The 11,114-nt window shown below is 46.1% G+C and overlaps 1 protein-coding gene across 1 annotated transcript; it reads left to right on the top strand.

The window, feature by feature from the left end:
- Window positions 1–565: 565 nt before the first annotated feature.
- ddx23 (DEAD (Asp-Glu-Ala-Asp) box polypeptide 23) lies at window positions 566–11,114 on the top strand. Its single transcript, XM_064923359.1, has 17 exons — window positions 566–672; window positions 2,120–2,295; window positions 3,319–3,444; window positions 3,731–3,824; window positions 3,938–4,003; window positions 4,127–4,265; window positions 5,335–5,468; window positions 6,004–6,116; window positions 6,564–6,707; window positions 6,846–7,071; window positions 7,183–7,328; window positions 7,446–7,623; window positions 7,764–8,006; window positions 8,163–8,314; window positions 8,402–8,510; window positions 8,752–8,926; window positions 10,228–11,114. Exons 1-17 carry the CDS (start codon window positions 670–672, stop codon window positions 10,449–10,451), a joined length of 2,448 nt encoding a protein of 815 aa, XP_064779431.1. The 5' UTR covers window positions 566–669; the 3' UTR covers window positions 10,452–11,114.

Below are 11,114 nucleotides of genomic sequence, written 5' to 3'. Positions count from 1 at the left end.
TTCCAATTTGCTAAAGATTCCTCAATACTCGAAGACTACATGTACTTGTTTGTTCCATTTAGACGGGGGACCAGGGATTAACAAGTAAACTAGGTTCCAAACAAATAAAAGAAAGAATGCAAACATAATTTGCTACAATACATGTAACTCATGAGAACATTCTGCAGGATGCATCTCATAATATAAGGACACTTCTCTTGTTTATTGCATAAACTTGGGGATCTTCAATGAATAAATGTGCAGAACAGTCTCTTTATATCTCTCCTACTGTATCCATAGGCTGTATTATGTTGTTTACATAGGCTACTACATAATTGACTCGACTATCTATCAGAGCGTACCAGACAGACTTGCTTCTCGTCTGTTGAAAACACATAAGCAAGGTTGCGCCACCTTGCGTTTCAAACGTGCATAACAGCTCAACGAATTAACACGCAGGCATTTAGGTATCCTTGTTCTAAACAATGTGGGCCCTAACCTTGTAACGGTGATTCTTGGGAAATGTAGGGAAATGGTTTTAACACCATGCTGAACCTACACTGTGCAACGCCTCTAGAAAACCACAATTACCAGACTCAGAATCCGCTGTTCTTTTCATTTGTGGCGTCGTGCAACATGGCGGCTTGGTAAAACGAAGATAGTTCGTAAGCATCTTGTTTTTAAGAGACCATGGTTCGTATTTTAAGTTATATACATGCATTTTACCTACTTATGTTATGCTATAAAACCTTACAGTTGCAGTGTTTATAAATAACGTTTGGACTTTAATCCATGAAACGTGTTTTATTTCTATAATCTGTCCCCAGTCGTTAACGAGCTTGCTTGCTAGCTAGTATCTAAAGTTAGCTATCTAGCTACGTAACGTTAGGAAGTTAAAGATAAAATCCACTAAATCGCTTTTTTTCTTCTTCTGTAGCACAGCGTTGATACTGTCCCAGAATGTTTTGCATGTCAGCAGATAAGTTTTTAATTCCGCGTTCAAAACAACTGGGAACTCGGAAAAAACGAGCTCCTACTGGGGTAAAATCGATTTGAATGGTCATCCAACTCAGAATTCCAACTCGGGCTTCTTTGTAGAACTCCGGCTTTCTGACCTGAAGATCACTGACGTAATGGTTTAACCTCGTGTTTTTCCGAGTTCCCAGTTGTCTAAATGCCACATTGAAAACAACATGAGAACTCTAGGGGGACCCCAGACTGGTAAAAAATCTATTTGAATGGTCATCCAACTCAGAATTCCATCTGGGGAACTCGGGCCTCCGAGAATGCTGACTTTCTGACCTAAAGATCGCTGACGTCATGATTTGACCTTGTATTTTTCAGAGTTCCCAGTTGTCTTAAGATATAGAATTTTCAAGAAGCAAATGCCGCGTTCAAAACAACTGGGAACTCGGAGGTCACATAATTACGTCAGTGATCTAAAGGTCAGTAAGACAGAGCTCTAGAAAGAGACCCGAGATGGAATTCTGAGTTACAATCGCGTTTCCCCTGTCGGAGCTCATTTCTCCCCCCTCAATTCCCAGTTGTTTTGAATGCACTGAAGTCTGAGATTTCAGAGTCCTGAGCTCTCAGGTTGTTTGAATGCAGCAACAGTGTCTCTTCCATTTTGTATCATCATGATGATGTGGAAGTGACACAGGTGGTGCTTTCAAGGCAACTGGTACTGTGTTCAAACTGGGAACTTGGACATTTCTGATCTGAAGATCACTAAGGTCATGATTTAACCAAATTTTTCAGAGTTCCCAGTTGTCTTGAACACAGCATGGACACTCTAGGGGAGAAAAAAAAACTTCAGGTCGGAAAGTATGAGCTCTAAAAAGATGTCTACTTTTCCGACTTGGGATTCCGAGTAGGATGACTGTTCAAAACTGTTTTTCCCAGTCAGTAATTATTTATTCCAGCCCAGCACTAAAACACTTGAGTCAAATTATCGTTGTCTTTTTTTTGTGATTAGCTAGTTGATAGGATGATGGTTACACCATTAAGTGTTGTCTCCATTCATCGATTTCATGTACAATCAGAACTTAATAGTGGGGGTTGGGGACGTAATACACTGAGACGATGGTAACATGGACTTGACCACCTACAACTCGAAGCTATATTCATTCTGTCCTCACAGATGGCTGGTGATCCAACCGACAAGAACAATGCAGCAGAGACCTCAGGAGTCAAGGATAAGGATCGGGAGCGGAAACGCAGTCGCTCACGAGAGCGTGAACGCAAAGGCTCCCCGTCCAAGGACCGGAAACCTCGCCAACGCTCTCGTGAACGTAACCGATCCAAATCTGCAGAAAGGTTTGAATGACGCAGAATTATTGGTCGTGGGTGAATGCGAACAACCTGCCAGAATAGTTTCAACCTTTCGGGGGCATTACGTACAGCTTCCCTACGGATTGAAATGCACTGCTGCCATAATCAGGGCAGTATGGAATCCAGGGATGGAAGATGCTGCTGTACCTTTAATATTCCCATTCTCTAAAACAGTGTTTTCCAGCCCTGGTCCTGGCCAAACACTTCATTCAGCTCATTGAGGGCTTGATGATTAGTTGACAAGTTGAGTCAGGTGTGCTTGTCCAGGGATACAATAAAAATGTGTACTGTTGGTGGTACTTCAGGACCAGGGTTTGGAAACGCTGTATTTAAACAGCCTTTTTTGTCCTCATGCTAGGTAGCAGCCATTTTGGAATTTTATTTTGACATTTCCACAGCGCAACGAAGTAGCCCATTCAGAGCCTGATTGGCTGACTATCCTTTGTTGTTCAATGCGATGTTCTACGTGCCATTCCAAAATGGTTGGTGTGGCTTCCGCTACCGAGCATGAGAACGAAAAAGGCTGTTTAAATTAAAAATGAGCAGTATTTCAATCTTCTCGATTTATCAGTTTATATAATGGGAATATTAGGAGTACAGGGACATCTTCCATCCCTGGAGTGAGGTACGTTTTTCATGCAGCGGTGCGTTTCGACCTGCGGGGAAGATGTGCGACCGACTGATCGAGACTATTCTGGCTAGGCGAACCACGCATGCTATCTGACTCGGTCTTTCCACTGTATTTGAAAGGTGTCCGGTGTTAAGTTCATGTTTTAAGTATCCCTATATTTCTGTTATTATGGGGGCTTTCACTCTGTTACTAGTGCGCCTGCGCAGCAGTCTCGTTGATGAACCTGGCCTGAGTGCAATGGCAGCCATGTAGTGCGCTAATACGGTTTAGTAAATGTTAAACGGGAACCTTGTTGTTGTCATTTCAAGTCAACTTCCAGTGGGTTTATCGCAGGTTGGTAATATTTCTATGTCTCTGACCTTTCCTTCCCCCTCCAGAGATCGCCGTCTGAAGGACAAGGAGAGAGAAAAGGAGCACGACCGGGACAAGAACCGAGAGAGGGGTCGCAAGGACCGCGATAAGGACGGTCACCGCAGAGACAAAGACTGCAGCAAGAAATCCAGGTCTGTAGGCTTGAATCAGACTGGTGTTTTTAGTCACCGGGTGACTATTCGGTGCCGGCTTGAGCCGAATAACAAGATCAAGGTGTCGTATTGATATGGTTCCATCCAGAGGCGTTATAAAGCTCTGATGGTTCTCAGCAGAATGTTTATCTGGAACACTCCCACGTTGTGCCGTTCAGGAACTGAGTGTGAGCTATGCGTCTTTAAAACATCACGCAATATGCAGAGACATTTTCAAATCGTTTTCCGCTACCTTTTCAACTCGAGTGGTTACTTCTCCTTACAGAAGCGTCTCCCCCAAGTCCAAGGATAGGATAAAGAGGGAGAAGGATTTGAAGAAAGAGGAGGACGAGGAAGATGAGAAAAAGAAGAAAAGCAAGGTAAGACCAGGGAGTGGTCTCGCTATTCTCCCAAGCCCAGCTAACTACCACGTTGTGATGTACCTCGAGTTGCATTGTGTTTCATAATGAGTATTTCTCTGCATCTCTCTTAGGTCCAGCCACTGTCTCTAGAGGAACTTCTAGCCAAGAAGAAGGCAGAGGAGGAGGCGGAGGCAAAGGTGAGACCTTAACAGTGCTCGTTTGAGAGTCAATCTGTTGGGTGAGGAGCAAGATGGGAGTGTACGAATTAAGAATGTTAAGCTAAGTTCCTCCTCATGATTTTGAATGCCTTTCTCTCTCAGCCCAAGTTCCTGTCCAAGGCGGAGCGCGAGGCGGAGGCTCTGAAAAGGAGGCAGCAGCAGACTGAGGAGAGGAAGAAGACTATCGATGAGGACCGGAAGAAGAGGAGGATGTTCCAGGACATCGGGAGGAAGATGATGGGTGAGTAGGAGGGGCTTGGGGTTAGTTGGAAGGAAGATGGTGGGTGAGTAGGAGGGGCTTGGGGTTAGTCTGGAGGAAGATGGTGGGTGAGTAGGAGGGGCTTGGGGTTAGTCTGGAGGAAGATGGTGGGTGAGTAGGAGGGGCTTTGGGTTAGTCCGGAGGAGGATGGTGGATGAGTAGGAGGGGCTTTGGGTTAGTCAGGAGGAAGATGGTGGGTGAGTAGGAGGGGCTTGGGGTTAGTCGGGAGGAGGATGGTGGGTGAGTAGGAGGGGCTTTGGGTTAGTCCGGAGGAGGATGGTGGATGAGTAGGAGGGGCTTTGGGTTAGTCAGGAGGAAGATGGTGGGTGAGTAGGAGAAGCTTGAGGTGTTGTAACTTAATGGGTTACAGAGTTAATGTTTACAGTTAATTAATTGAGCTGTATCTAAAGATATTTTCTTTACAGTTATTTACATATGTAATTGTATTAGAATTTGTGTGATGGAGATTGAGAGAACTACATTCATATTTATGTTGTATTGGTTAGTATTGGATTACGCTATTGACTGCAAGTACCCGAATGCCTTGCGACAGGTAGTAGAAAAAATAAATAACGTGCCAGTTATGTACAAGTGACAAATGATTATCCTGACTGTCGCTAGCAACTTTCTTTTATTGTTTGTAGAATCTAAAGTTGTTAAATGTAACGTGAATGAGTATTATTACTAAAAGAATCTTTCACTTCACAACTCGACGTCCCCAGGCATTACTTTGAAGATAGTTATTCTATGTGGGGTTAGTCAGGTCGCAATATTCTGAATGTTGCTGATAGAAATGTCTTCTAAAGAACTTAACTGATTCCCTATTCTACACGACAGAGAAGCACGTCTCATCTACATCATGTGTTTCTATCTAAACGTTCAGTGACGTTGCACCCCACTGAACATGACCTAGGTTTCTGGAAGTTGGGTATCTAACTGTTAGACCTCTGGTTCGGTCTCTGACGGTGCTTGGAGTTAGGATGTATGTTGTTTTAACAGTTCCATTGAAAATACTGTCGGCTCACAAAGTGTGTATCTGTCCGCGTCCCAGAGGACCCCCAGGAGAGGGACAGACGAGAACGGAGAGAGCGAATGGAGCGGGAGAACAACGGGGACCAAGCGGATGACGGAAGACAGAAGATCAGAGAGGAGAAGGATAAGGGCAAGGAGCTCCAGGCCATCAAGGTATGTCTGGAGATTGAGGTTCTGCCATGGGCCGGTTTCAGGAAAACAGGCCCATTTCTGGGTTGTATTCATTCATGGATACAGTAGCAAAACATAGCAAAATCTTTTGCAACAGAAAATGGAAACAGTGTTTCTTATTGGACAACGTGATGTCGTCCCTGCCTGTTTGTCTGTCGTCCTGTGTTTGGTGCCTAGTGATTATGACCCTGGACTAAAAACATGTTCACTGGAGATTCTCAGATGAATTTTTATTTTTTTTGTCAAATCAAACTTTGTCTCATGCGCCGAATACAACAAGTGTAGACTTCACCGTGAAATTCTTACTTACAAGCCCTTAACCAACAGTGCAGTTCAAGAAGAAGAAGATACTTACCAAGTAGACTAAAATAAAAAGTAACACAATAACGAGGCTATATACAGGGGGCACCGGTACCGAGTCAGTGTGCGGTGGTACAGGCTCGGAGGAGTGAGCTTTGATATGATTGGTTGAACTAAGTGTTTGAGCCGGTGTACTGTGCCGTCTCTGTCCAATCAGGAGCGTTACCTGGGCGGGACTAAGAAGCGCCGGCGGACACGTCACTTGAACGACAGGAAGTTTGTCTTTGAGTGGGATGCCTCTGAAGACACGTCTACCGACTACAACCCCATGTGAGTCTGCATATGAACGCTGGGATGATGAATTCAGTTTCACCAACGTGTCTGAATTAGAGGCCTTAGAGACGAAATGCGGAGTAATTTGTTATAGGCTGTTTGTAAGGACACGTAACTGGCTAATTTGGTCAATGTCACTTGTTTATTTATGGAGCTGGCTGGAAGTTTCTCTCTCGCTCTCTCTCTCACCGGTTCTGAACACGTCTCTCAGATCCGAAACATGCACAGCTCTGTTTTTCCACGGTCCTTTTCAGAACGGGATTGACAGGGCAGTCAGACCCGTTCTGAAAAGGACCGTGGGAAAACAGGCCCGTGCCAGTTTCGGGTCTGAGAGACGCATATCGCTAACCTTTAACAACTTTGCTCCTTCAATAGACATTTGTCTCTCTCTTATGCCGCCTGCTCTCTTCCCACCTAATATCCCGCTCTGCCTCCGTCTCTCAGTTATAAGGAGAAGCACCAGGTCCAGCTGTATGGCCGGGGCTTCATCGCTGGGATCGACCTCAAGCAACAGAAGAAAGACCAGTCCCATTTCTACGTGGACATGATGGAGACGAGACGCACACTGGAGGAGAAGGAGCAGGAGGAGTGAGTCACGCGCACACAAACACACCTGACAAACTACCACGCCCACTACAAAGCATTGGTATCGATGCCTTTTGAAACGGCTTCAAACGAGTAAATGCCGTCCTTTAACCTCTGCGCCGTCCCCTCCCCGCTCCTCAGGGTGCGACTGAAGAAGGTTCATAAGAAGGAGGCCAAGCAGCGTTGGGATGACAGGCACTGGTCGCAGAAGAAGCTGGAGGAGATGGCGGACAGGGACTGGCGTATCTTCAGGGAGGATTACAGTATCACCACCAAGGGTGGCAAGATCCCCCACCCCATCAGGAACTGGAAGGAGTACAACCTGCCCCCACACATTGTGGAGGTCATCGACAACTGTGGCTACAAGGTCAGCTGTGAGGACTTGGCATGCACACGCCACCTTTGGGCCATTCCCCTGATCCAGCGCTGAAGCCGTTGCTGTATAAAAAATGGCCTCTTTGTTTCCCTTGTTGTCCAGGATCCAACGCCTATCCAGAGACAAGCCATCCCCATTGGCTTACAGAACCGCGACATCATCGGCGTGGCTGAGACGGGCAGCGGTAAAACGGCTGCCTTCCTCATCCCCCTATTGGTCTGGATCACGACCCTGCCTAAGGATGAAAGGTGAGGTGTCGCCTCCCCAGCTAGAGGGTTACCCCTCAAACTAGTCTCCCAAGAGTTGCATGTCCTTCATTCAAAGCACACATCCTTCTCACCCCCCTCTTTCCCCTGTCCCTGTAGGATTGAGGACTCGGACCAGGGTCCGTATGCAGTGATCCTGGCCCCCACCCGTGAGCTGGCGCAACAGATCGAGGAGGAGACCCTTAAGTTTGGGAAACCTCTGGGTATCCGCACCGTGGCTGTCATTGGAGGGATCTCCAGGGAGGACCAGGGATTCCGCCTCCGGATGGGCTGCGAGGTCAGACACTAGAAAACAACACACACACACACATTTTTGCACACACAGACACGCAAACATGCAGATTCACACGCACACAATATTATTGCCCATATTAAGACGCGTGCTTGTGAGGTCTGAGTAAACGCGTGTGTTTCCAGATAGTGATAGCCACCCCAGGTCGTCTGATAGACGTGTTGGAGAACAGATACCTGGTCCTGGGCCGCTGTACCTACGTGGTACTGGACGAGGCTGACCGCATGATAGACATGGGCTTCGAGCCTGACGTCCAGAAGATCCTGGAGTACATCCCTGTGACCAATCAGAAACCAGACACGGACGAAGCAGAGGACCCCGAGAAAATGAAGATGAACTTCGAGATGGGAAAACACAAGTACAGACAGGTGAGAGATTGTTAAAGCCGTAGCAGATAAACACACACTGAAGAAAATCTTCTTCTTTTTTTATAGCTAGCTGTACAATTTAAGAAGAGAATTCTCTGTCCCCTGTCTTTCCTCCTTCCATCCGTCTCTCTCTCTCCTTCTCACTCTGTTTCTCAGACGGTCATGTTCACAGCTACCATGCCCGCGGCGGTAGAGCGGTTGGCCCGTAACTACCTGCGTCGTCCGGCCGTGGTGTACATCGGTTCAGCTGGTAAACCCCACGAGAGAGTGGAACAGAAGGTCCTGCTCATGGGAGAGGGAGAGAAGAGGTAACAGACTCGAGAGACACACACACATCACTTCTATCCCTGAAGCTGTAGCTAATGCCGAGTCTCCCTTGTTGTCTCGTCTTCCAGGAAGAGGCTGCTGGATGTTTTGGCGCGCGGGTTCGAGCCGCCCATCATCATCTTCGTCAACCAGAAGAAGGGTGTCGACGTGCTGGCCAAGTCTCTGGAGAAGATGGGGGTGAGACCTCATACTTTCTTATACCTGAGCTGTGCTGTTTTGTTTTCCCGGTACAATGTAACGACTGGAATAGCTCCAAAAGTGCAAACGCAGTGCTAAATCTATCTATAACCTCAAATACATCTATTTTGACCTTTTTTTGTCATCCTTTCACCACTACTATGGCTACGCTAGGAACCAGGAGGTTGATAATGATGATAATAATGATGTTTCTCTCCCTCTCTCGCCTGGTCTCTTTCAGTACAATGCTTGCACGTTGCACGGTGGCAAGGGCCAGGAACAGAGAGAATTTGCTCTGTCCAACCTGAAGGCTGGAGCCAAGGACATCCTGGTGGCCACCGACGTGGCTGGGAGAGGTATCGACATCCACGACGTCTCCATGGTGCTCAACTACGACATGGCCAAGAACATCGAGGGTAAGACTATGACCTTTGACCCTGGGGTCTCTCGAGCTGGGCGACGTGGAGAAAAATCGATATCGCGATCAAATCCCTGAATTGATATGATGATGATAAATAGAACGATATGTTTATAACATTAATGTGCACCACAGTTGCACTACTAGTTTCTATGGTTGTAGCCATCAATTTGCCCATTTAACAATCACATTTCTCTAGTATAGGCTACTTGTAATAAACGATTTTAGTGAAATGCCTGCGATAAGTGATCGGTATGGTCAGTGTCGATCATTTCAGTTTTATCGTTCCAGCTCTAGGTCACTCGCCTGTCTGTTGGATTTTGTTACGCCATAGAGACTTTGTACTGCCTTCCATATTTGTAGACCGGAGTTAAAGTTCTCCGTCACAGCGGCGTATGGAGTATCTATTCCTCCATCAGTTAAAAACTATATATAATATATAAAGAATATCATTTCGAGTAGACTTTGCAAGTTCGCTGTCTTGAGCCAGAGGACAAATTTTATTTTTTTAAATTTTATTTTACCTTTATTTAACTAGGCAAATCAGTTAAGAACAAATTCTTATTTTCAATGATTGCCTAGGAACAGTGGGTTAACTGCCTCTTCAGGGGCAGAACGACAGATTTGTACCATGTCAGCTCAGGGATTTGAACTTGCAACCTTCCGGTTGGAGCGCATCTTCACGACAGTTATGCTTGACAGCGAAGAAAAGTGCTCGTGTCCAGCTTAAACCGTTCCAAAAATATGACCCGTATTACCGGAGCGACCTCTCCTCCTTTATATCGTGGAATCACACGCACATTCTATAATTTCACAAACCGTGAAAGTAATCCCGGGCGTCTACTTATTGGTTTGATCACAAACAACCTTGTTCAGTCATGCTACCTAGCTATATAATAAGCTGGTAAGTTGAGAGTACTTACGTCAAGGCCAATTTGGTGAGCACAGGAAGAAAGGAAAAACGTCTGCTGCTCATGAGATTGATGTCAGCCTAACCGTATTAAAGATCAACCTCTTTCTGGTGCTCCTTCAATTCTGTTTGGTGCCTAGTGTTTTTAAAGTTGGGGGCAGTGTGTGTGTGGAAGAGTAAAGGTTTCTTGCAGTGTTTTCCCCTAATTGACACCATAGCATGCAGATCGTTAACCTTACAGAATATACATGCTTAACTTGGTCCCAGACAGTCGATCTGAGATCGACTTAAGTTTCAGTCGTGGATTTAGTTTTTAATGCTTTAACTGCTGTGTAGATCTTTTTGTCTTACTACTTATTGTGACGTTGCCCCTTCGCCCTCCCCTCCAGACTACATCCATCGTATCGGTCGTACGGGTCGCGCTGGGAAGAGCGGCGTGGCGCTGACCTTCCTCACCAAGGAGGACTCGTCAGTGTTCTACGACCTGAAGCAGGCCTTCCTGGAGAGCCCCGTGTCCACCTGCCCCCCCGAGCTGTCCAACCACCCCGACGCCCAGCACAAGCCTGGTACCATCCTCACCAAGAAGAGACGCGAGGAGACCATCTTCGCCTGATGTGCCAGATCACGTTAAAGGGTTACGCCGCCCTAGGACCTGCCACCACACACACTGGGTTTTCACTCGTTTTAATCATCTGTTTTTGCAGTCTCTCAACACCTACGGTATCCCCCCCAACCTTCCTTCCTGTGTCTTCTGTTCTTTTCTCATTTTCTTTCTCTTTCTCAGTCTTGCCACTCTCTTCAGTCCTCCTTTCTCATTCCTCCATTGTTAGGCTTCCCCTTCTATAGCCCGGCTACTGTACGAAATGTTAGGCTGATGGAAGGGCCTGGGGGTTCATATTCTGGTTTAGGAAAAGGTTTTGGTTTTTGCTCCAGGAGAATACAGGGCCTCTTGGTCTGTGTGGGGAAGGGACGTTAATGGAAGGTCATGTGAGCGCCAAACCTACACTTATTTCAAAGAGCCCCAAAAGGCCAAGACAGAAATGTTGTAGTGTGATTGTGTATTATTATTTTTTTTAAATTGGAGTTAGCCCTGTTGTGACAAGTTTTAAAATTGTGTAAGAAGACCAATACATTGAATACCTTTTGTCTCCCAGAGAAACATGGTCGATGTGGTGTTTGTTTCTTTCATCAGTCAGCTGGTTATGATGAGTATTTTGGAATGTGACGTTTGCTACGTTGAATTCTATGAAGTGAATAAAACCCAACTTTTGACTGA

Source organism: Oncorhynchus masou, chromosome 18 (assembly GCF_036934945.1).
Source record: "Oncorhynchus masou masou isolate Uvic2021 chromosome 18, UVic_Omas_1.1, whole genome shotgun sequence".
Lineage (NCBI taxonomy): Eukaryota > Metazoa > Chordata > Actinopteri > Salmoniformes > Salmonidae > Oncorhynchus > Oncorhynchus masou.
The sequence above is the reverse complement of the archived record's forward strand: the minus strand, read 5'-3'. Positions and strand labels throughout refer to the sequence as shown.

Excerpts from the sequence above, each read along its gene's own strand:
- ddx23 (XM_064923359.1), top strand. Across the intron at positions 4,266-5,334 it reads CATCGGGAGGAAGATGATGG|AGGACCCCCAGGAGAGGGAC; the intron begins GTGAGTAGGAGG and ends TCCGCGTCCCAG. Across the intron at positions 7,072-7,182 it reads TCGACAACTGTGGCTACAAG|GATCCAACGCCTATCCAGAG; the intron begins GTCAGCTGTGAG and ends CTTGTTGTCCAG.